General features: G+C 46.5%; 1 protein-coding gene across 1 annotated transcript in view; it reads right to left on the reverse strand.

Annotated features, from left to right (window-relative positions):
- The window catches only part of CEP63 (centrosomal protein 63), a 1,157,239-nt gene that overhangs the window by 425,125 nt on the left and 705,191 nt on the right, over nucleotides 1–26,923 (reverse strand). Inside the window, exon 10 of the mRNA XM_069618054.1 lies at nucleotides 22,551–22,665. Within this exon, the coding sequence (XP_069474155.1) occupies nucleotides 22,551–22,665 (115 nt within the window). The remainder of the gene's footprint in view (nucleotides 1–22,550; nucleotides 22,666–26,923) is intronic.

Genomic DNA, 26,923 nt, shown 5'->3' on the forward strand with positions numbered 1-26,923 from the left:
CCTCTAGTATTATTTGATTTCAATAGATTTAGGATTGTTTCTGCATCATTTTGTAGTAACTGCGCTTTTGCTTTTCTTGTCCAATTTCTGTATTTTTGTTTTGCCTCGTCTTTTAACCATTTTTCATTTTGCAGGTTCGTTTTCTTGATCTCTGCAGTCTTTCTCTTGAGTTCCTTTTTCTTTTCAGCTAGCTCGGGGTTGAATGCATGAATGTGGTTTTCCTTGTTATTATCGTGTTTATTTATTTTTTGTAGGAAGGGTCTTAGCATCCACTCGTAATTGACTTTGCTCATGCCAACACAATGTGATCAATGTAAGTATTTATTAGTTGTTTGATTTGGTTTCGATTGATGCGTAGTCTGGATACTGCACTGTTAGTGTCCATCTAGGGCAAGAGAATTATTTCTGTTGGAATTTTAAAGACATCCCATTTGATACTAATGATGTGATGATCACTGTTCTAATATTGTCCACAGACATTACTTTGTTATTGAGGGTTGGGGACATATATATGTAGTCAAGTGTCGCTGTCGATTTTCCGGATGTCCAAGTTGGTATTGTTCGATTTGGTTTATGGATTTTAATGGGTCTCTGATTTCCAAGTTAAAGTTCTTTGATCCAGATTATCGCTCGTGTAGAGATTGTTTTTTGGTAGAGGGTCTCCCTGGGTATTGTATACATGGATATTTAGTTATCCGCATATTATTATTTCGATGTTATCATTGTCACTCATTAGCTTATCTATAGCGAAGCATACGGTGTCGATGAAGTCTTCAGTTTGCATCGCAACAGGGTTCCAGTATATATTAAAAATACCTAGTCTCTGTGTATACACAGAGAGGGAGGGGGCAGTTGTCAGGCCAGTGAAAGAATATTCACAGGTCGTCAGTTGAATCCAGGGAGTAAGGTTGTTAGTGTCTATCAGACGTATGTTGTCTTAAATTTTAATGAGTGTGAGAAGCCCTGATGATGGGCGTCCCTTTTCATGTTGTATCGCAGGATTCATTACGATCTAGTATCCATAACATCCAGGCATGGAAGAGATACAGGTTTGTTGGAGGCATATGAAGTTGTAATTCCAGAGGTTGTCCATATTAGTTTGAAAAAGATGGGAGAAGCCTCTGGCGTTCCAAGAGCACAATGCCAAGGATTTGTTTGTCCTTGCCGTTGGTGGTTAAGTTTCGCATTGTCTTGGTGAGTTCATCGATGATCTTGATTTTTTCTAAGTCCCGTCAGAAGGGGTTTTCAATGGAGTTGGTTCGTATGTAGTGCCTAATCTCTCTTTCTGCTGGACCGGAGGTAATGTCATTATCATGTTTCCCGCTGTAGTGGGAATGATCGTGGGCCTTCTCCTCCCAGTTGTTTGTCTTTCTTACTTGTTTCAGTTGTTCATAGGTTAGTTTTCTTTTGTTTATTGTTGTTGTCGTGCATTTGAAAAAAAGTTTTAGGAATTGTGCTGCTTCATCTGTGATTCTTTCTATGGTTTCTGTGGCATGGAATTGTACGAGAACTACATCCATTTTCAACTCGTCAATAAACTCCACCAATTTGATATGTCCTGTATTTATCCATTTTAGGGCAGGTATTGCGTGAATCAACCGCAAAATATTTGTTCAATTTAATATCAGAGCATGTTTGCCACTTCCTAGCTTTTCGATTTTGAGTTTTTTATTATTGGATTTATAAAAATGGGAAGTCGCAATTTGTCTTGAGAGTCAGTATGTGCATGGTTCGATGGGATTGAAGTAGTACTTATGTACGTTTTTTCTAGATGTTGAGGGGAGAAACCTTCGATGTCGGAGATGGACTTGATTGTGGATGAGTTTCCCTGCTTTGAGATCTTCATATCAATGTCGGAAAAGTCTTCACATGGAAGATCAATGTAATCTGTGTGTAAGGGGTGTCCTTCTTCATAGGTGTCAATGATTATGAGCGATTGGTCATTGATTGGCGTGTTCGAGTTACTGGTCAAATCTTGTTCTTCAACTGAACAGGTTGATAGGTTTAGTAAGGCTTCCTGTTGATGCAGTTCTTGTTGTTGCTGTTCTTCTAAGATAGCTTGTTTCTCCCTGTCCATTATGGAGAGATCTATTTGGGTCGCTGCAGAGATGTTGATTGGATTGTCATCAGCTTTTGCATTTTAGTTGGCTTTTTTGTCCCGCTGGTCTTGTTTAAAAGGTTAATGGGTAGTGACGTTCCTTAGGAACGCTCTGGATTCATTTGGTTTCCTTCGCTTTTTTGTTTTTTTTGTGATCGGAATTTGCTCTGGTGTATTTTTATTTGCCTTGGTGTTATCAAAGATAGTAAGGTTTTCAGGTTCTTTCGCAGGGAGCTGTGGAGTGTCCTTATGGTTCCCCTGATCAATGTGGCCATTGCTCCTGGGTTCTTTTGTTGCTTCCTCGTCTTTATTCCCCGCATCTTTTAATGGTTCTGTGAGGGGCGATTGTTTAGTGAGGTCTATATTCTCTTTAATTGTGTAAGTTTTTGATTTGTCAGTTGTGTAATCCTTTGAGAGTATCTCAATCATACCTGCTGTAAGTGTTGCTTTTTCCTCATGGTCAATTCTGGCGATCTCAAAGAGCCTCGCTTGCCACTGAGCACTGGTTTCATCTTCTTGATTTAAACGGTTTTGTATAGTGTTTACAAAGGCCACTATAAAGATCTGCTTTGAATGAATGAGGGCAAGAAGTGTTGCTTGGTCCTTTTGTTCATCTCCGTTAATTTAATTTCTAGTAGTTTTATGAAAGGTGTCATCGCTTGAGAGGTTACTGCTAGGAGCAAGTTTTGCAGATATAGCATTGTGGTTAGAATTGCTTGATGTTGGGGGGCGCTGCTGAGCAGCCTGCAAGATGGCTGCGTAGCTTTGAGCTCCGTGCCTAACTCCCATACATCCGTTAACATCAGCGGCCTGCTATCATATCCTACGACTGGAACCAGCGCATTGGAGAGACGATACACAGGGCAACAAATATAGCCGTTCCTGAAAGAAAACAGAGCACCGCGGCCGAGTTGGGACCCTTCTCCTTCTACCCGGCTGACTGCCTTGCCTGTTGTGCCCTGCCGGGCCGCACGCTGACACCGCAGGCCAGGCCCTCCACTATTGCCGAAGCTGTGCCTCCCGCGCGGGAGCCTGCACTCCCCGAAGCGTGGTGGGCCTGAGCTGTGCTCCTGCACTGGGCCGCCCCTCCTCGGTCGGGTGCCCCCAAGGACTGTGTCTGCTTCGCGGCCGGAGCCGCTTAAATTGGAGCCGAGCGGCCTCAGACCGCGCTGCGGGGGCCGCCGGAGCCGCGACCTCCGCTTCGGATGAGGACGCGGCCCCCTACCCGGCACCCAGCCGCCTCGTCTCCTGTCCTGTGTGGCGCCACCCTGACCAGCAGGCTGGGCGCCTCTGGCCCCTGGGCCAGCAGCCATCCACTGCGCCCCTCCTCCCTGCGCACCGGACCGCGGGCTGCGGCAACTGGGGGCGCGGATTGGGACGCCGAACCTGAACTGCTCCATACCAGGTGAGGAGCTGGTGGGCCGGTTACAGCATACCCTGCGCCCCCCCTGTTTGATGACCCAGCTCTGCCTTGCTCCTACCTCACCTGGCCCCTGACATTTTGAGCCTTGGGGCCGTGCCTCTTCTGCAGTGGCGCGGGTGCCCCAGTGCAGCAAATACTTACCAAGGACCCTGCTGCCTGGGGACACCACTTTGGATCCCACTGGTCTCCACGCACTGGGCACATTTGCCACATCAAGGGCGCGTCCTGTCCTTCTCCTCTGAACTACGATCCTGCGCCTGAGACACTGCGTCAACTTCCCCAAGCCAGAGGGGGCGGTGGCGTGCCCCCAATCTTCCTTGGCTGCGCCACTTGGGCCTCAGAGACTTGCTCTCTTCGTCATCTCGTGCCCTACACCTAGGCAGCTGAGGGTCCTGATATCACGCCGTCCACCTTCCTCATCTAGCCAGCCATCCTTAGCTGTGTTGACCGCCACTGCTGATACAAACGCCTTGCGGTCCTCCTGTGTCGCCGCGGTGGGTGACCCCTGCAGGCCGTGGAACAACCCAGCCTACGCTGTGCCCCATCTGGCTTACTCCCCATCGGACCCAAGGCGCCCCATCAGGATAGTCGATGAGATGATCCACCCTTCGCATCATAACAGGCACCCTGAAACAGAGCAACCCAGTACACTGCCTACCGCTGACCCCCTTCACACTCGATCTGGCCTCCGATGAGTCGGTGAGCCCCCCCCCCCCTTCTCTGCCACTTTGACACAGGCATTGCCACAGGACTCTGAGGTCTCCGACCACACGCCCGCCGAGGTTGCCCTGGCCTACTCCATTTAACTCCTGCAATATGTCAAGCAGATCACGTGGTGCCAACAAGGGGGGTGCAAAGGATAAATATGCCAAGGTGGTTCCTAGACAGCAGCAGGGAGGGTCTACTTCGAGCCATGATGACGCGGATCCGCTCCCTGACCCCCCCCCAGCCCGACTTGACAACGCTAATGGAGACCATGGTAAAGAACTTTGCTTCATTCCACGAGAAGCTAGACGACATCAAAGCAAGCGTGGCCTGCATGAAAAACAAATTAGATCATCACGAAACTAGGCTAACGGAGGCAGAGATCAGAATTGGGGTCAATGAGGATGAGGTGCACTCCCTCCAAAACACAGTCTCAGGTCTGGTGCGAGATATGAAACAAGTTAAGGCGAAATGCAATGATTTAGATTCCAGATCTCGCAGAAATAACATCCGCATTGTGGGGGTTCCGGAGTCCGCCATCAAGGGCAAAATGGAACAGGCTGTTGAAAACCTCCTCAGGGACCTTCTGGATAACCCCCAACTTTCACAGTTCTTCACGATCGAGCACGCTCACCCGGCGCTGGCCCCTCGCCCTAAACCGGGTGACTTCCCCAGACCAATCATCACCAAGGTCCTCAGCTACAGGGATAGGGACCACATTCTACGCCTGGCCCGTGAGAAAGGAGAACTAAGACTAAAATCTCAGATCATCTGAATTTTCCCGGACTTCTCTGTTAGCGTAAAAATGGAACGCAGGCAATTCAATGGCGTGAAGAAGATGCTCAGGGAAAGAAAAATTGAAAACACCATGCTCTTGCCGGCACGCTTGAAGTTTGCCCATCGCAATAAACTGTACTTTTTCACGGTCCCGGACGAAGCAGTGAAGTATATTGAGACACATATTCCGCTCTCTGATCCTGTGGAAGATCCAATAGACAACGATTGAGGCCATGAGTGCTGACCACCGTGGGTGGGCCCCTCTGGGCATCACCACACACCCCGCCTAATCTCCCTTCTTGATAAGAGGGCCTCCTGCTGCACGGGTGTTGCCGCACTCTACTGCAATACTTCTGACAGTGCCTCCTCGCTCCCTCTCCGGCCCTCGCTACAGCTCATGGACTTTTGCATCTTGCCCTCTGTTTGCCAGTCACAACTATACACAATGGTTCCCTTGTACTTGTAATGTCACTTACCGCTAAATTATATGTAGTGCATTAGCACCAATCTCTTACCTAAGTTGGGTAAACGGCAGTGGCGATCCCTGCTGTAGCTGCAATGCCACGTTCAGCAGGTTATTACAATTGGTTTTGCCCCAGTTGGGCATATAGTCAGGCGTTGCCTTGTTGGCTGTGATGGCGTCGTCTGGTTCTTGGGTGGGTACTACTGCACTGCTGGGTTGGGGTGGGCAGCGAGGGCGGGGGGGGTAAAGTTGCAGGATGTTATGTTAAAAATGGCAAGGGGACTGTGGCTGCCAGTGCCAGGGAATGTGTCAGCACATCGGCAGCTGTTACATGGTCAATAAGCGATGCTGCACGTTGTTGGGACGCCCCATAAAACTGTAAAATGGCTGTTAGGCTAATGACGTGGAACATCCGGGGGCTAAGTAACTTCACAAAGGCCCGTAGGATAACCGCGTAGGCCCAGAGGCATAGGATCAAGATACTTCTCCTACAAGAAACCCACGCTCTGGGCCACCTCTCATCCCCCCTTGCACCAGCTAAGGGCGCCAACAAATTCTACACTACCTACTCCTCTCAGTCCAGGGGAGTCCTAACCCTGATCCACAAGTCAGTGGAATTCTCCTTGCGCACAAGTCACATAGACCCTGGGGGTAGATATGTGATTCTCCATTGCCTGCTAGCCAACACAGAGTGTCTATTGGTAAACACATACGCTCCAAATACAGATACCCCTGAATTTTTCAATGTCGTAAATGCCCTGCTCATGAGATATATTGGGGTTCCAATCATCTGGGGGTGGGGGGACATGAACCTTATTCTAGACAACGTGCTAGACAGATCGGGCACCGCCAACAGAGCTATATCCAGAGCCGCGCATCGGCTCCACACGCACATGGCCTCTGCTGGCCTATGCGATGTCTGGAGAACGCTCCACCCACTCACTAGGGATTACACCTTCTATTCCTCTGTGTATGATAGCCACTCTAGAATTGACCTATTCCTTATGTCAACTGGGCTAATAGGGAAAACCTCGGATGTGCAGATATTAGCGCGCACGCTTTCGGATCATTCCCCGGTGACGCTGGAGACCCGCCCTCCCACATCATCCCACCTGGCGCTTCAAATCAGAGGCACAAAATGACAGTCTTTAAAGCTGATATTCTTGCAGACATTAAAGGCATGGTCTAGTAAAAAATGTTATTGTCCCTACGGGTCGGCCATGTTTTTTTAAGCCTAAGTGGCTCGATTTTAGAAAACTTTCCTATGGACCTTACCTGAGTTTTCGTCCATTAAACATACGCGAAAACAAGCACCAGGGCGCCGCCATTTTCTGATAATCCTATCACTTGCCGCATCGCGCTGGCTGACCTGCTTTTGCGGCACTAAAACAATTCCCCCACCCCAGAGCCTGACATTATCCAAACATTCATATTCCCCGCCTCCCTCTGTGACGTTACTGTGCTGCGTAGGCAAACGCGCCCAGTCGTCTTCTATGCGACTCCACACAGAACCCGGAAACCAACACAGACCATCTCACAACACAGCGCGCCACAATTCGGAATATGAAACTGTACTTTAAAATCAAACAGCAACACGGTTACATTTGGTAAAGTACATTTATTTTACATTAAATGTTTAGAGAATATTCAGCAATTGCCATATGAACTCCGAAAGCCATTTATTTTCTTTTATCTGTATCCGCCATGGTACACAGGGTGTTGCTTTTCGTTAAAAGAAGCACTTTGGAAGCACGGTGAACCGCAAGGCTGTTCCATCAACTAGGCACTAGTCCATCGTAAAGGTTGATATGTTGCTTCTAGCCACTAGTACAGCGTAAGGGCATGTGGGCCCTTGGCGATCGTCCCATAAAATTGTCAGTGTGCTCCAGTTGTTCACACGAAGCTGCAGTTGCCTACTGTAAAAGCCATCTGCTGGTGTCTCAAACCGATGGCAGTAGCAGAAGGGGAGCAAATACCTGTTATGAAAACAAAAAAAATATAATTAGTCTCGCCAGCCGATCATCATTAATATTACTTATTTTATTTATTACAGCCGATCAGAAACTATTTGCTTGCAAGGATAGTTCAATGGAGTATGTTCGGCTCTAAAATCAATGCGAAAAGTAACGAAATAAATCGAGGCCAACACACAATGATAAATGACAGTTAGTCTACATGCGTGAGGAATGATATGATATATGATAAGGCATTTGTAACGCGCCTATACTCAAGTGTTTCTAGGCGCGACGAGGCAGGTGGGGAACAAGGGCAGACAGACAACGATCCTACTAGGCCAGGTGTCTTTCTGATCGCGCATGGGGAAGGGGGGAGGGGAGGGAAAAGTGCTGGACATGGTTAGTTGAATAAAAATTAAATAATAGGGCCAGCTGGTGGCAAGTGCAAGGTAAATGCCGGGAGAAGGGGCTGAAGGATACAGAGACAGTCCCGTAGTGCAGGTAGGCAGTGCAGGGAAAAGTGGCTGGGCCAAGGACCGAGATCGGTGAGACCAGTGGACCTGCATGCCCATGTGCCCACTACGAACACGTTTTCCTTGCTTTTCCTAGCTCTTCATTCATTCATTTATTCATGCATCCATTCATTAAATCTTCATTCCGGTATAAAAGCGTGTAAACATTTACTTACATTATATTTGAAATTTCCATTGTGTCTCTTCGTAATGCAGTCTGTAAAACAGACCGTGCTCTTGACAACGATTTTTCGTATACTGAACTAAAATGAAACTTGGTCTAGTTTCTGAATTTTGTGCCTTATCGTCTCTTACGTTATTGCACACCCCCTTCAAATGTAGTTCTTTCGGCATGGTCCCTGTCTCAAGGTCAAAAAACAATATACCCTTATACTTCCAGTGCGACTGAAAATCAAAGCCGCTGTCCTTCGCATTCTTTATTTGCAACATCACATAGTATAGGCATCTGTGAGAACTTGAAGTTTAGAATCCGTCTATGTAGTGCGCCTCAATGTGCAAATGCGAACTGGCTTCTCTCCCAAATGCCACGGCCCACTTGGCTGGCGCGTTCTAAGTGCCCCAATGTTGTCCCCATTGTCTGCAAGCTTTGCAGCCCAAATTGAGACATTTAATTTTTGGCGGAAGGTCAGGGAAAGTATGAAGTACCATAGGAGTTGAGTTAAAAGTGAGATTTATTGTTTGTTTGTTTGTTTTATTATTTGCAATACGCAAGCCTCCCCTCCGTTAACAGTGCGCAGCATTTACATTTACATGAGATGAGACATGAGAAAAATATATGCATACACATATATGAGGTGAATAGAGAGAATTCAAAGATGACACCCAGCTTGTTCGCCACCCATGATGGTGAAGGTAGGGGTTAGGGTTACAGGTACACTGTGCAATAACATTTATTTACAAAAAGACAATCGTATTGCAATTATTTAAACCGGGATTTGTACTTCACAATCAGCTGTGCTTCGGATGGGCATGGCACAGTCGCAATGTTCGGTGGCAATGGATCACTGCTCTGCACAGAAACGTCCAAAATTCCATATCTGAGCTTCTCTAACACAGCAACAATAAGGCCTTTCACAAAGTCGAACTGCATTTCATCATAGACTGGTTTGATCACCCATTGCTTACTTCGTTTTGAAAACACCTTAGTGTAGCGAGGCATCCTTACTTTACCCCTAATTCTAGATTGTCCACGTCCGACATTGCTGTTATGGGCCAAGACCGCTAGTAGAGTGCGATGTTTCATGCCCTGAAAGCTAAAATGCAAGCGCTTTGGCCTGTACTTCAGGCACATATTGTGGAACACCTCCAAATCTCCTGTCTGACAGAATTCTATCAGTCCTCTCAAATCTCTTGATAGAGTTTTGTCGAAAACAATCTTCTCAATGGCTTTGTATGTCGGTGAAGATGGAATCAACCACTTCTTCTTCCGTGCCTCCTCTGGGGACAAAGGGCCATGTTCACATTGGTGGAAATGTTGATTTGCTGTCCAGCGGTGAACGTTGGTACAGTGGTGCATCAGTGACCGCCATTTTTCAAGTAGTATTTCCACTGACCCTTCACAAGTTTTTGAGCTCCACCAAAGATGGTTGGTGATAGAATGGGACCACTGCAAAATACTTTCAAAACCTTTTTTTTTTCCCTGCAGCCGAGATTTTCTGATTGATTGATTTAGCAAGATGCCATATGTCAAATTGATGTTTAATATGTGGGAACTGCTCTCTCATTGTCTTGGCAATTGAAACGTGTCTATCCGTGGCTATGAGGTCGATGTGCATTCCCCTTGATTGTAGATATTCCACTGATTTTATAAATCCTAGTTTCTCCATGGCCACTGACGATGTACATTGTGTTACCTGCACGACTACCGAACTCACAATTTTCTTACTATCCATGTCCTGAAAGTGGTAGGTGCAGTACTTGGCAGAAAATCCAGGGCTGTCGCACTGTCTATCGCCGGCTAGCCTGAATCGTTTGCCTTCGAATGTACTTGCTAGAGACAATTGTTCAATTTTCCAAGCATCACTAATGGCCTGAAACAGATAATCACGTTGGTATATGTAGTACAGCGCATTAGAAATGAAATGGAGTCCCACAAACTGAAAGAAAGCCTTTAACTTTCTAAAACTGGAGCCACTAAAAAGTGATGCAGCTGCACACAGTAGACTGCCTGCTGGCAGTTTCCCCAGCATCGGTTGTGCAGACCATGAGAACCTATGATTTAATCTACAGGCAGCATTTATTTTGACGTTACTGCCTTTTATTTGGCGAGTCACATTAAGCAATGGCTTCCCACATACTTTACCTCTAATGGAATGCACACATTTCAGCATACTTATAATTTCCATCAAACAACTGTCGAATACAATGTATTTGCTCTCTTTCATTAGACTGTCATCCTGCGTCAACGTTGTTTGGGCCTGTGACGTTGTGGAGATTTCAACACATTGGAAAGTAATATCGCTGATATCAAGTTCTGATGCGTCTATGGATGCTGCGGCTGGTTCATTCTCTGTCATTTCGACATCTATTTCTTCAGCATTGATGGGAGAACACAACAATGTCGACAGGTTTTTTGGTGGCAAATATTTGGCGGGTGTATTCAACCAGTGATGATCTATTTCGATGGAGCTGTCAGTATCCATACCTCTGGCTCTGCATGGACTGCCATGAATGGTTGGATTGGAGAGGAGGCATCCGCATCTCCCTGAAACACAGTACTTGAATTAGTATGCTTTTCAATATTGGAAACACAACACACACTTGGGGTCGACGGCACAGGTACATATAAAGAGATAACCACAAATGATGCATTGTCCAAAAGAATCAAGGAAAATCTAAATATGATCACATTTCATCGACTTATTTCTCCGATTCCTTTACATCTGCATCATCTAAATGAGATGTTGTGATTGTGGTGGAAGCTTCGTCGTCTCCCTGAAACACAGCACTTGCGTTAATAGGGAAGAAAGTATAGCAAATGGAATCACGTTATATGATCACGCATGATGGAGCAGTCATTATCCATACTACGTGCTGCTGAAGAATATCTATGGATGTTGCAAATGTAGTGCGCACTTCCGAAAGCTGTTGCGCCGATTCGTATACGCATGATCCCGCTTCCACTTCCCCTGGAATTACTTGAATGTCCGGCTCTGCATCAAGTGCAGGGGTTGACGCTCCATCAACTGCCTGAAACATAGTACTTGCATTAGTGAGGATTACAATAGTGAAAACATAACACACACCTGGGGTCGACAGCACAGGTACATATCAACGGCTAACCACGAATGAAACATTGTATAGAACAATCAAACGACAAGAATTCCAACTCTGATGATGACGCTCGATGGAGCTGTCAGTATCCATACCTCCTTCTGGTGAAGAACATCTAGAAATGTTGTAGATGTGGCGGCGCTTCAGCATCTCCCTGAAAGACAGTACTTGCATTAGTATGGATAACACTAATTATAAATGAAAACAAACACCAGTGGACGATAACTAAGGTGTATATCAATTGGAAAGCACTAACCAAACATTCGGTAAAATAATTACACGATAAAATAAAACTATTACTTGACATGCATAAAACAAGTCTGTAGCGGATTAGCCTAGTAAGATTACCAGATACGCGCTAGAAGAGGTTAATAACTGCGACCACGTGAAGGATGTAGAATGTTCTTGCTTCAGATTCAAGGGATAGTCAAGAAGTTGTAAAGGTAAATTAATGATTGATAATGAAATGCCAATATTAAAAATAGCCATGTAAGGCGACAGAATACTTGAAAAATGCTCAATACAGCACAGTTCCCTGTTCCCATATATATACACATTGCGTTTGTGGGTTATGAAATCGAAAAAGAATATATTGATTAATGTCATTATTCAAAAAACTATACACTCATATCAATATCGAAATTATTACAAGGGATAGAACACCTACAATATCAATTAATCCGTTCGGCTACCTACACACTACCGCAAGGCCTAAAGCTAAATCCGGACACTTGACTCACCTGTGGCGGAATGTGGACGAATAGAGTGGGAATAGCGTTTGAGTAATTTCCGTGTCGTTCGCCGTTTATTCTTCTTTGTTACCCAAGATGTTGTGTACATGTCCAAGGAAAAGTGCCGGCTGCAGATGCGGTATCGATCACCCCTCTTGTCCTGTAAGACTTGTTGGACTCTACTTTCCAGCTCATCCAGTGGATATCCGCAATGTCTGACCCATTCTCTTATTCGATCAACAGTTTTCGGGAATACATGCATTTTAGTGCCTTCAGATTTCGCATGGGTCTTCGAAGGGCAACCGCTAATCGAACAGGCAGGCATTGTTGATAAATCTGAAAAGTAAATATCGACATTATTATACAATCTTCAAGAATAAAGATTTGATACAAAAGTAAATGAATCATACAATGATCAATGCAAGGTTTGTTTTGGTCGCAGGAACGATACCAGTTCATTATGTGTGGCTTAGTATTTGCATAAGTTGCAGAAATGTATAAATGATGTGACTAAAATCTGAACATGTGACTCATCCCTTGGATGTTCTGTATTGCACGAGAAGGAAACATGTTTACATTATAGACTGGACCCCCGAAGGATGCAATTCGATGACAATAGACACACATGAAAATAAATAGATCTATTGATAGCATAGCAATGGAAACTCAAGTCAATAGCAACGAGACCAATGAACATAGCACTATTGTGTACTCAACTCGCAAATAGATAGAAATTTAAAAATCTCTGAAATATTACTAGGATACATGGCCTTACCTTGACCAACAAACAGTTGGATTCAGCAAGCAGAGCAGTATGTTGCAGGAGAATAGGTGGGTGGCCACAGGTAGCACACTCATTGGTTTGCTCTAAGCGGTCACAGAAGTTCACGGATATCACGACGACGAGCAGATTAGCGTAGATCTCAGTGGTTGCCAGGTAACACGTTCAGGAGTTGACTTGCAAAGCACAAAGATGTTCTCATGAGACATATCAAGTGGTTTATAAAGTATTAGAAACAGGGGTGTGTTTGTGAATGAATGACGTATGTATGTCGTGGTCTTAGGGGGGCGGCCTGCTTCAAGGGGAGGCCTGGCTGGAGACACGGGGTGTGAGGAGGCCATGTGACTGATGGCCACTTGGCGTGGGATACCTTTTAAAGTGTACATGTAGTTTGGCACCTTGGCCTTTCGCGCCCCTGACAGCGCGCATCCACTGGCGCGAACCGCCTTTGATAGAGGGGGGTGGGATGGATGGGCCTGGGGCGTGCAGATAAGGCACAGGAAGACTGCTGAATGGAGACACACTTATGTGGATTGCAGGGGGGCGGCCTGCTTCAAGGGGAGGCCTGGCTGGAGACACGGGGTCTGAGGAGGCCATGTGACCGATGGCCCCCTGGCGTGGGATACCTTTTGAAGGGTACATGTAGTTTGGCACCTTGGCCTTTCGCGCCCCTGACAGCCCCCCCATGCCAGCGCTCATCCACTGGCCCGAACCGCCTTTATATCAATATATAGTATATATCGCCTTTATATCAATGATAGTATATCGTTGCTTATCAATAACAAATGCCACATACCGGAGATTCTTGTGAGCACAGACCCACACTTCAACCGGTGTATTATAGTGGTCAAGACCCTAAGGCCTGTATAATCCAATGGTAATTGTTAGTATAGATATATGTGTGACTTTTATAGAGACATAACCTACTGAAAGACTTTGAACAAGTGTTATTTAGTGCATGCATTATCGAGAATATGTTATGTTAGCTTAGATAGATAGTGACCACCCTGCTTCACAGCGACCAGACCTTCACCCATTCAGAGCACAGATGTCTGACGTCCATCCTTGAATGGAGACACACTTGATTCATTTAAAAAAATCGAAACAACCGCTGTTAAAATATATGTGGTGTTTTATTTTGTATCTTATTTTCATGACACAAAAATACAAGACTTTAAAGATTATACAGGTCAGGTTGCAGCACAGCGAGAGAAAATCCCCTGTACTGACCGCTGTCACTCGGGAACGTTTCTCTAATGGCACGAACGGCATAGGCGGGTATCACTCTTCGAACGCGGTGTCCAAGCCTCCCGTGGAGCCACCATGTAAAGGAACGATAGGCCACCAGCCTGTACCACCTGTGAAAAGGAATGAAACAAACTGTTTTTAAATGACCAAGATAAGTTTAATAAACGTTTGTTGTCAATGACAATTCTTGTAACTAATGGCATTCTGCACGGACAAATGCTATCTAGACAATGCACACTATTGAACGACTTACATGCGTTACAATGATATGTAGATGTAATTTTGGAAATAGTAGAAGAACATGAAATAGGAGTGGCATGACAAGCAGAGTATACTTACTCGTTACTCGGATTACGAGGACGAACAGTTGCGCGAAGTTCGTGCATAAGCACCATCATTATTCTCAACACGGCCCGGGTGAGGCAGGCTGCCCTGAAGTCTGGCAGCTCGGTGATGCATTGTGGTCGTGGCTCGCCGTCCGAAATGTAGGCCAGGCATCCCGGGTTTTCTCGGCGGCAGCAGTTCTCGTCCTCAGTTGGCATTAGTTTGCACCGATTGCATGTGCATCAGGTGGAGACGCCGTCCATGCGAGTAGGCCCAGGCTCTTCATCTGTTGATTCGTCCTGCCAACTGCCGTCCGAATCCCCTTCGTTTTCGCGTGCTTCCCTTTCCAGTAGTTCCTCCTCGGTATACTCGGGCTCGTACATGTAGGGCATTATTGTAGCCCTACAAACTAAAATAATTTATAGCGGTGGTACTGGTATCTGTTCACACGGGCTACAAGCGGCGAAGGTAGCTGACCAGAGCACAGAAACGAGTCACAGAATACTCAAAGTAACACATAGAGAGGAATGGAATCAAAAATCTGCTGCTGTGTGTTGTGAAACGGTCTGTTTATACTTATTGAGGAAAGAGGCGTCCTACCATTTCCATGGCAACACGTCATTAGCTGAAGCGCAGCGAATGTTGACACAAGACGTGCTTTGGCGTTGGGAAATGGGCGGTACGAGTCTGCTGATGACAGGCTCAGGGGCGGGGGATTTGATTTAGTGCCGCAAAAGCAGGTCAGCCAGGGCGATGGGGGAAATGATAGGATTATCAGAAAATGGCGGCTCCCTGGTGCTTATTTTCGCGTGCTTTTAAGGGACGAAAACTCGGGTAAGGTCCATAGGAAAGTTTTCTAAAATTGATCCACTTAGGCTTAAAAAAACATGGCCGACCCGTAGGGGCAATAAAAGTGTTTACTAGACCATGCCTTTAACTCGTTCTTCGATAGTAACAAACGTCGCGACACATCTGATGGGACCCGCTGGGAGGCATTCAAGGTCTTTATCAGAGGGATGTGCATCTCTAGGGAAGCAGGGGTCCTGAAAGACATCAAAAATTCGCTACAACGCTCCGAGACTAAACTCAAGGAATTTGAGCGGGAATATGCCTCCGCCCCCTCCCCATCCAAGTTGGCACAGATAAGGTCGGAACTACAATCCTTTGAGTCGCATGCTCTCTGGGAGGTGCGCTACTATGCCCGGCCCATTGCGGCGCGGAAATATGGCGAGGGAGAAAGACCGGCCTGTATCGAGGGGGGTAGAACCCGAATCGACAGTATCAGGGATGAGAGCGGCGTGCAGCACTGGTCTGATCAACTCATTCTGGAGACCTTTGCGGAATTCTACGCAGCCCTTTACAGCCCACAGCGTGAGCACAACTCACATGACCTGAATCTGCTGCTGGACCAAATCTCCATGACCTATATATCCCGCTCCGCTAAAGAGCAACTGGATGCTCCCATTACCCCCAAGGAGATAGCCGAGGCCATTTCGGCCCTTCCTAAGGTCAAGGCTCCCGGCCCGGATGGCCTAACCTCTGAATTCTATCAAGAGCATGTTGCCCTGTTGACCCCGCGCCTACATGAAGTCTGGACTGAATCGCTCTGTCTAGCCACTCTCCCTCCATCCCTATGCAAGGCCATTATAACCGTGCTACCCAAGCCGGGCAAACCCCCGGACAAATTTGGCTCCTATAGACCCCTTTCCCTCATAAATACAGACACCAAAATATTCGCCAAGATAATCGCGAACAGATTCCTCCCCATCAATGCACACCTGGTCCACCCAGACCAAAGCGGATTCGTCCCTGCCCGCTCCACTGCCCTAAATATCCATCGACTGTTTAACGTCATGTCCAGAATCGAGCCTAAAGCTAACGCGGTTGCGGTCACACTCGATGCCCAAAAGGCATTTGATATGGTCTCCTGGCAATATATGTGGGCAGTACTGCAAAAAATGGGAATCGGCCCGCACATGCTATCCTACATCAAACTGCTGTATACAAATCCAGTGGCCAGAGTCCTGGTTAACTCCCTTACGTCGGCTCCCTTCGCGCTTCACAGGGGTATGCGCCAGAGGTGCCCATTCTCCCCCATACTATTTGCCTTGGCCATTGAGCCTATGGCAGACAGTGTAAGGGACAAACATACCCGCAAGGGACTACGCCTGCGTGACACACCCAAAATCATATCGCTATATGCGGATGATGTACTCCTATACGTCAGAGACCCTTCCGGCCATCTAGACCCGATCATCCGCGAGATAACAAAAATTGGTACATTCTCGGGCTTCACCATAAATTACACCAAGTCTAAAATATTCCCCCTCACTGCTGCAACCCCCCAACCGACATGCGAATTCCCACTCCGGTGGTCCCTGGGAGGCATCAAATATCTCAGAGTCCAAATATCCTTATGAAGATCTTCCTTACTGGCTTACAACTACGTCGGCACTGCGCAATACGCAGAATCCAAGATGTCAAGGTGGCGTAACCTCCCCCTGTCCCTCTCGGGAAGACTGTCCCTAATCAAAATGATAATAGTCCCAAAGCTTTTATACATATTCGCTAACGTCCCGCTCTGGCCCGGGAAGCAATATTTCACAAACTTGCACGCTGAGTGCGCCCAGTTCCTGTGGCACTCCGGGGCCGTCCGCAGGAAGTGGCAACACATGACTCTGTCCTACGAGAAGGGGGGATTCAACGCCCCAGACCTCACTCGATACTGGATCGCTGCACAAGCCCAGAATGCAACACACTGGTATAAATATTTGGACCCTCCCCCCCAATGTCGAATTGGAAATCCTTGCAAGTGAGGAAGTGAATGTTATGTCCCTGATCCTTTACCATTCATACCAGACCGACGCCCTGGCTGATCCAGTTGCCACCACAATCATGGCATGGAGGTCAATCCTGCAAACCCACCCTGAATGCCACCCGTACTACAAGTGGCTGCCCATATGGTTATTCCCAGGCCTTGCCCCCACACATGACAAACTTCTTATGCGACATTGGCTGGACCTGGGGTATCGGACACTCTCCGACCTGTTCCCTGAAGGTAAATTGATCATCCCACAGACATGGCGACCGGGGAACTCCAAATCAGCCCTGGAGTTACTACAATACTTTGGACTTAGAGCAGCAGTTCGTGCAATGTGGCCCTCATACCCACATGAACCCCCCCGACTCCCCTGAGATCTGCTATATAGCTAACTCTGCAGGAAGTAAATGCATAACGTCAGCCCTATATAAACTACTGATGGCAAAATCGGCAGAACCATCCCACAAACTCCGGGACACATGGTGAAATGAACTGGGGTTGGCAATTACTGATACAATGTGGGAGAAAATGTGCATGCATACACGTAAGGTCTCCCTCAACTCCAGATTCAGATGCATGCAATATAAGCTCCTTAATCGCCTGTATTACACCCCTCACAGGGTGGGGAAATTCACACACAACCAACCCCATGTGTGCCCGAGATGCAGATCCGGTGAAGCTGACCACACTCATGTTCTGGTCCTGTAGGGCACTCGCCCCGTTCTGGGATGCTGTGCTGGAAGCCCTCTCGGAAATGGTGGGGTTCCAGATTGGTCCCGACCCCCTTGCTGTGTTGTTTGGGCTATGGGAGGGAACTGGGGTGAAGAAAGTCGCAAAATTCTTGAATGTTGGGGCCATAGAGGCTAGAAGATGTATTCTACAGTGTTGGAAGCGTCCTTCCCCCCCTTCATTTGAGATGTGGCTAAAGGCCCTCACTTGGACGCAAATGTGTGAGGAGGACTACATCAATTCCCTACCTGCGAATGGGCGCCCCGAAAATGTGTGGACAGAGTTTTGTAGTTATTGAACAACATAGTTGACTTAGAGCTTCTATCCTCGCCCTCGTCGGTGGAAGGGGCGGAAGCGCAGCCAGGACTCTGAGCAGCCCCGCTGGACTCAACACGCCCTAAGTTAAGATGCCCGTTTACAACTAATGCATTGCTTGTTCTAAATGTTTTAAATGTGAAATGCTAAGTGCTGATGTGAAGTGTCCTGCAACTGCTACTGTTCCTTGCCAATAAAGAAAAGTTAAAAAAAAAAAGAATTGCTTGATGTTGTTTCTGTGGGGTAGTATTCTGTTGGCAATGGCATTTGATATAAGGGGTACGATCTTGGGTTGGTATTTTGTCATTCCATGTCTCAATGGGGCTTGACAAGCACAGGGTTCTGTTGGTGGCTATTTGAGTAGATAATCCGGGGAATCTTGAAGTTGAGGCACTCCAGGCAGACTCGCCCTTGATCTTATTGGAAATCTGGAATACTTCATTCCTTTTTTCTTGGTTACTCATGAGGTCTTCTATTTCTATAATATCTAGAGAGTCGTGGCTGTCAAGTTTCTATTCTGTTTCGTCTATGAGCAAAGAATTCTTCTGTCATTTTAGCATTAGTACATTTGTGTTTCCATAATTTATTGGCAACAAGAGCTTTTTCCTTTTGTGATAAGGGAGTGTATGAGACATCAGGGAGATTCCGCTGGGTGTGACCCAATGATGGAAGCGGATGCGTTGAGAGGTGCTCATGAAGTTGCTTTTCGCATGGTGAGTCATTTAGTTGGTTTCCCTCTTTGTTTTCCAAAATTGAGTTGGAAGTGATCGGAATGATAGGGCCTGTCTCGATAGAAGGGTACTCGCACTTGTCTGATGGTTGTGAGGTGAATCGGGGGATCGCCGGCTCTAGGCGAGATGGTTCAAGCTTAGTAGAGCTCAGGAAAACCTCGGTCTCACTTTGGGTAGGCAAGGTAGGCAGAGGGTCACCGGGTTTCGGTAGTTCTATGCAGTACGCTGCTTGTTGATCATCCGGATGTGGTTGGTCAGGGAATGGTCCTGCTATGGGGTGTAGGCTTGCAGTTGTGGATAGTATCTTGTTTCTTAATCCCGTCGCTGGACCAGATGCAGAGGCCATGTTGTAGTTTAATAAGCCGAGGGAAAAATGTGTGTAATATTCAGCAGCCCGCGGGCTGTCTGCTAGGTAGGCACTTGCTAACCTGTTAACTGGTATAACAAGGTTGGGTTGTATTAGTGTTACTATCTCTGTGGGGGTCGCCCCCCGGCAAATCTTACAGGCTCCACTGAATATAGAGAAACAGAGTAGCCGAATGGTGGGTCAAGAGGGAAGTGTGGGTATCATTGGTCAAAGTTTTTTCCAGCAGACTTCCACTCGCGTGATTTAGTCTTGGTTTCAGAGTGTCAAGGTACGTTGGGAATCAGTGAGCAATAATGTTGCGGGCGGGATCAAAGGGATAAGCCCCGCAGTCTCCCGCTCGCGTGGTTCACAGAAGCAATCGTTCTTTCTGTGTTGCGTACAAGAGTGTGTACAGGAACACATACAAGGATGTAACTATTCAAGGTATTTCTCAGCGAGCGGGATCAAGGAATCGGATCCGGCAGTCTCCCGCTCCAGTTGGTTAGTGTTTATATTAGTGTTCTGGTACGTTGAGGATCTGTGAGCCGCAATGTGTATCGCGGGCGGGATCAAAGGGCAAGCCCTGCAGTCTCCCGCTCGCATTTTTCAGAGAAACAAACGTTCTTTCTTTCGCACTGCACTGAGGGCAGAGATGTAATCGGGAAAGTCAAGGGGCAGGGGGCTTACCCGTGTTTTCATAGTGCAGCGATTGCAGTGTGATGATGAAAACTCCTTCCCTCAGTGGTTATCTGATGTTCACACATCACGCCGCATGGGAGGGGATCAGAGGGGCTCTGTTGAATCGGGCACAGTTCACGAGTTGGATCAATTTCAGATGATGGTTGTCAATGTTGTAGAATGTGAGGGTGACAGAAAACCATGGAGGTAGGTAGATGACTAATAGGAATCGCACAAGTATAACGCTGCGCCGCCGAGTCGAGGAGCCAGAGACAAGAGAGCCAGAGAACCAGAGACAAGAGACTCTGCTTCTCGACTCTGCAGCCCGCTCCACGGCCGGGTCAGGGTTTTGTTGGCGTAGTAATCAGTGTGATAAGACTGCAGCTCCCCCCAGGATCACGTAGACAGCAGACAAGAGACTCTGCTTCCCGACTCCAAGGCCAGGTCGGGGTTTTGTAGGCATAGTAACAAGTGTGCAAAGACTGCAGCTCCTCTCAGGATCACGTAGACAGCAGACAAGACACTCTGCTTCACGACGACGCGGCCCACTCTGCAGCCGGGTCGGGGTTTTGCAGGCATAGTAGCAAGTGTGGAAAGACTGAAGCTGCTCTCAGGATCACGTAGACAGCAGACAAGAGACTCTGCTTCCCGACTCCGCGGCCCACTCCGAGGCCGGGTCGGGGTTTTGTAGGCGCAGTAGCAAGTGTGGAAAGACTGCAGCTTCTCTCAGGATCAGGTAGACAGCAGACAAGACACTCTGCTTCCCGACTCCGACCAGAGTATATAAGAAAGGCCAGGGGAAGGGAGTCATTCCCTCTGGTGTTGTGCACTGGGAAACAAAGCCAAGAAAGGCCAGGAGAAGAGAGTCATTCTTCTGGCGGTTGAAACTCATAAGAACGATCAAACCAGTGTCCCAAGGAAAGTGAGTCTTTCCCCCTGGAATATAAGAAATAGTAGACTTTCTAAAGCCGAGGATTGGATGATCAACAATCCTTTTCTTTTTGTGAAATGCTGAAAACAGTGGAAGCGAATCATTCCCCCTTGATATTGTAGAACTGTGTAAAACCATCAAAGGGAAAGCCAGGAGAAGGGAGTCATTCCCGCTGGTGTTGCGACACTGTGCTGCTGGAATACCCAGAGAAGAGAGGCATTCTAGAAGAACCCAATAATGAAGAAGCAACTATCAGCAATAGTGAATGTTGATGTTTGAACTGGAACTTTACTTTTTGAGTCAAATTGAGCACTTTACTGTTTGTTGGCATTACAACCTGGAACTTTGTGCCTTGGAAATGTATTGCGACCTGGGGAAGGCAGTCATTCCCTCAGGTAAAGATACTACTTACAACTGAATTGTGAAACACTGTCCAGAAGAAGGGAGGCATTCTTCTGGAACAGGTGTGAGGGAAAGAAGTAGGCCTTTTGACACAGGACAGTGGGCTATTGATTTATACAATATTGTGACTGAAACCTTATTATTTTAGTTGAGGAAGGGAAAGCCCTTTTAGAGTTAGGCAAAGTTAGATTTCCTCTTTATTTTTATTACTAATAAACGTTTATATAAACAAATATGCCACCTGTTTGTCAGTCTCCTCCTTCTGCGCCCTTACATCATGCTAATCCCTATAGCTATTCCCACCCAGTTCCTGCCCCTCCCGGCCAAAAACACCATGACTTTAATCAAGCCTTACCATCAAACTTTACAAAGTGCCTGCTAGTGTTTTTTTTTAAAGTAGTCTTCTGAGAGTTAATGACTTAATTGGAATTGTAAAGCCGCTTCTGGTGTGATAAAAATGTCTTAACCAGGTTGCCTTAAGCCACTCGATTTATAGGCACTCTGCATGCCCTTCGTTGAAGTCCAGTTTTGGCTTGTGTATAAGCATCATGCATTTGCCAGGCACTGCTATTACATGTCCAGGTACCGGCACCATTTTGCACCTGCTACCATCAATAGAAAGTTATTACCACTACGGCCTACACAAAAGTCCAAACTGTTGGAATGTTTGCTCATATTTTTCATCTGAGATCAATGAACTAGTTCTTGAATGAAAACTGTTTTAATAATAAATGTTTTTTTGTTATATTGTGATGTATTGAGGTACTTTAAAATTGGATATAAAGTCCAGGGGAATGGCAGCTAAGAACAAAACACAGATTCTAAATGCAGATTAAGAACTTCAATATCATGCATGATTACTGCATACAAATGGACTAAGCAAAGGCAAGCAAATAATACCAACTATTGAATGTGAATTTTTTTATTTTCATGAATTTGCTACACCAATGAATGAAGGAAAGTCACATCCATTATACCGATTACAGAACTTACATGAACCCATGTTCAAATGCCTTTAGGGTGTTTATCAATAGAAAGTGTATGAAATGTGACACATTTGAATAATTTATTTGGAAAATAAAACCGTTATAAGGGGAACCAGCAGAAACTAGGAAAGTCATTGTTTTTAACCACTCTGATGAACACGTGTCAGCCTGGATTTCTCTCCGTCCTACCTCTGATAAGGTTGTTGCCTGGCTCAATCACTGTTTCAAAGTAGAGGGTTAAACACCAAATAAAGCAGATTCTCTCTACCTCCTTCAATTCTCTGTGTGGTACATTCTTACCTTTCTGTTCTCAGATCTGCATGTGCCATGCTGTTCTTCTGCAAATCTCAGCTCTTCCTGCTTCTCAGTCAGCTCACGGCTCAGCCTCAAACATTGGGCATTTGCAAATTCCACACTAAAAGATGAGAGGGGAAGTTAGCATGAGAAAAGTAACATTTGTATACCCTATTAACTATTGTATTTCTAGCCATGGAGCCCTCTTCGATTAAAATGGGGGAAATCCTTCAAGGCAACTGGAGAGGACTGTGCCATTAAATACCAAAATAAATAAAGCTTGAATAGACAGAGCATCGGGGGCCTTGCTCAAGTGCAGTTCTTATTTTATTTTCATTGATTTAAATAATGTGCAAGCTAGGCTCTTCGCTGAGCAGGAAATAAAGGAGCAAACCATTGGAAAGGAAGAAAAAAAAAAAGAAAGTGAGGATGAGAAAAGGGTATAGTTCGTAGAGAAGCAGGAATGCTTGAACAATATAGTCAGTCTGTTTCCCCCTGAGATCAGCTGATTTTCAATTAATTCATACCAATGACATCCGCACAAATTTGTATTTGTATTTATTGTGTTTATATAGCGTTTTAATCCAAAGCACTGTACATTATAACAAGGTACATAAAACATTTTTTAAAAGTAGAAGCAATTTACAAAACATGAATGAAACCAATAAAACAGTATGTAGAGGAATTAATCTGTGAAGGTAAGAGGGAAAGAGGGGGTGAGGATGGGAAAGGAGGAGGGAAAAAGAAGGGCATTAGGGTGAAGAAGCAAGGAGTGTAAGGGAAAAAAGGGGATGGAGAAGGAGAGATTTCAGGGAAGTATGGAAGAAGGAAAAGGTAGGTATGGAGCGGATAGGGAGAGGTAGGGAGTCCCAGGGGAGCTAGGAGCTGAAAGGAGCAGAAATGGGAGGAGGCACATGGGGAAGGGGGAACGGTGATAAGGAAGAGATCAGCAGAACGAAGGGAACAGGAAGGGGTGTAGAAAGAGAGGAGAGAGGACAGGTAAGGGGGAGCAAGATCATGGAGAGTTTTAAAGACAAGGCAGAGAAAATGAAATTTAAATTGGGAGTGGAAGGGAAGCCAACCAAGGTAAGAAAGTGAGGAGGAAATTGAGTCATGAGGGGCAAGGAGGCAGAGGGCATAGACAGCTGAGTGATACAGGGATTTGAGGGGGGTGAGATGAGATGCAGGTAGTCCAAAGAGTATAGAGGAGCAGTAGAAGAGGGCGAGAGAAGATAAGGGAGGAGATTAAAAGTTTAGTGGCATGGAAGGTGAGAGAGGAGCAGACTTTGCGAATGTTGAAAAGGTGGTAGCGACAGGGGCGCGAGGTAAGAGAAATATGGTGGGAAACGCAGAGGGAGAAATCAAAGTGAATGCCTAGATTGCGAGCGCGGGGAGAGATGGGAAGATTAGAGGGGGGAACGTGCATAAAAGGTGGAGGAGAGGGTGGGGGAAGAGTGTTGAAGGGAAAGAATAAGACCAGTCCTATCAGTATTGAGGGAAAGAAAGCGGGATGACATCCAGTTTTTAATGGCTGTAAGACAGGAAGAGAGTTTAAGGTGGAGGACAGGAGAAAAGGAAGAGAAGGAAAGGAAAAGTTGGGTGTCATCGGCATAGAAATGGCGAGAAATACCAAGAGGTGATGGCGGCAAGGAGAGAGGTGTAGAGAGAGAATAGGAAAGGGCCGAGAACCGAAACTTGGGGTACTCCGTAAACCAAGGGGAGGGTGGGTGAGGTACGACCTCCCCAGGAGACAGCAAACGAGCGGGAGGAGAGGTAAGAGGAGAGCCAGTTGAGAACAGATCCTTTGAAACCAAAGGAAGAAAGAGTGTTGAGAAGTAGAGGGTGATTGACAGTGTCGAAGGCAGCAGAAAGGTCGAGGAGGATGAGGACAGAGGATTGTTTAGAGTATCGAGCGCAGAGGAGGGAGTTAAGAATATAAGTGAGGACAGCTTCAGGGGAGTGTTTAGGTCGGAAGCCGGATTGAGAGGGGGGAAGGTGGGAAAGGTTACTGACAAAGGTTGAGAGCTGGGAGTAGGCTAGTCGTTCAAGTAGTTTAGAGAGGAATGGGAGAAGAGAGATTGGGCGGAAGTTAGAGGTAAGAAGGGGATCAGCAGAAGGTTTTTTCAGAATAGGTATAATAGTGGCATGCATGAATGCGGAGGGGAAGGTAGATGAGGAGAGACAGATGTTGAAGAAGGAGGTTAAGTAAGGAATAAGAAGAGGGTAGATCTTTGGGATGAGGAGGGTGGGGAGAGGGTCAGTAGGGGCCGCTGTAGTGTGGGCTTTGGACAGGAGGAGGAACACTTCAGAAAGGGAGACAGGCGAGAAGTCAGACATGTAAACTGAAGGGGAATAGGGGGAGCAGAACGGGGGGAGGAGGGGGAACAGTTCATCTTTTGACGAAGAGAAAGAATCTTAGAGGAGAAGAAGTTTGCAAAGTCAGAAGGGGAGAGGAAGGATGAGGCTGAAGGGTCAGGGTGGGCGGGGAGAGAAGGCGAGAGAGGGTTTGAAAGATACGGCGAGGATGAGAGGCTTGGAAGTAGAGAAGGTCAGAAAAGCAGGAACGTTTAGCAGAGCTGAGGCAGGAGTCATCAAGAGAATGGTAGGTGAAATAGGAGGTTTGGTTAGATAGTGAGGGGAATTTGAGTCAGATTCGCTCGAGGCAACGAAGGAGACGACGCATGGATAGAAGATGAGGGGAAAGCCATGGTTGAGAGGGTTTGCGAGTAGGACGGGAGGAGGAGAGGGGGTAAAGTAGATCAAGAGTGGAGGAGATAGAAGAGGAGAGAGTGGCTAGAGCATCATTGGCCGACAGAGGCGAGATATCAGGAAGGGGGGGAAGAGAGGAGGAGCAAGAGAGAGGATTAAAGACACGGAGGTCACGTCTAGAGAAAAAGGAAGGGGAGGGTACAGGAGTAGATGAATGGGAAGGGGAGTAAGGGAGAAGGAGAGTAAAGCATGGTCAGAGAGATAAATGGGTAGTGTAGAGACGGTGGAGGAGGGGTAGGTTGAGTTAAAGATAAGGTCAACAGTGGAGCCTGAAGAGTGGGTAGGAGAAGAAGGGAGAGGAGAAAGGAGACAGGAGTCAAGGATTGAATTAAATTAAAGAGCAGGAATGCGGGTAGGATGTCTCGAGGATGGCTAGAGAAGTTAGGACTAAAGCATACGTTACTCACCTTAGTGACTTTTGGACAGGCAGTTCTTAGCAACCCTTCATCCAAACTGATGGGATGTCCTGCATGCTATAATATAACGCCAATTAAATTCGAACCCGCAACAAACAGAATGGGAAATTACTTACTGGTAATGTTCTTTCTAAGGATTCTTCTCCCACAGATGCCTCATCTTGATATATCATCCCCTCCGCGTCACTGGGATTGAAGATTGACAGGGAGCGTGGTGATGCTCGGCGTTGTCTCTCGACCACTGCATGTCTCAACTGTGCAACTCCTCGATTCTGGAAACTGACGTCGGTAGTACATATACACTGTCACTACGCCTCCATACCCGAGTTCCCTCGGCTGCTATGCATGGGGCAATACAGTGGGGAAGGACTCACAGAAACAGAATCAAACCAGAAGGGGGAATTTCACTCCTCGTAAAAAGAAATCAATGTTTTAATATACTTTAGTGCAAAGAACCGGCATCCAAGACTGAAGGCCAACAGCCAACAGTACATTAACTTTTCTTTTTCTTTTAAAAAAGGAGATGCACAAATGTCAATCTTTCCTCCAAGACTGATCCCACAAAAGAAACAAAAGTGTTGCAAACTAAGAACCTTTTTTACAGCAGAGTAGGCTAGCGATAAGGAATCTGTGGGGGAAGAATCCATGGAAAGAATATTACCAGTAAGTAATTTCTCCTTCAATGGATTACATTCTCCCAAAGATCCCTCATCTTGATAGACTCCCAAAGCAGTACCAACTTTAGGTGGTGGGCGAAAGCTTAAACTAAGAAACTCTATCTATAACACCACCCTTCTAAACCAGACATTCATACCTTGGACCACATACAGACTGGAATGCTTAACAAAAGTGTGAAGAGAGGACCAAGCTGAGGTCGGGCAGATCTCTCTAACTGGCACTACCTTTGCAGCACGGAGGAAGGCGCGCCCTCATAGTGGAGTAGGCTCTTAAGCCGAAGGCACATCTTACCCGCTTTCTCATACAACTCAGTAATGCAAAGGATTATCCAGGGAGATATTGTTTGCTTAGTCACTTCTTGTCCCATCCAAGATTGGGAAAAAGCAACAAACAATTGGTGGTCTCGACTGAAGGCTGCCGTCCTAGCCATGTTCTATTTGGATTCCTGTGCTTCCTCTTGCTTCCGCTTTTTCTCTCTTCTTGCTCCACTTGCATGGATTTCTCTTCCCTCAGTCA

The sequence above is a fragment of the Ambystoma mexicanum genome, chromosome 10 (assembly GCF_040938575.1).
Source record: "Ambystoma mexicanum isolate Mex_15411 chromosome 10, UKY_AmexF1_1, whole genome shotgun sequence".
Lineage (NCBI taxonomy): Eukaryota > Metazoa > Chordata > Amphibia > Caudata > Ambystomatidae > Ambystoma > Ambystoma mexicanum.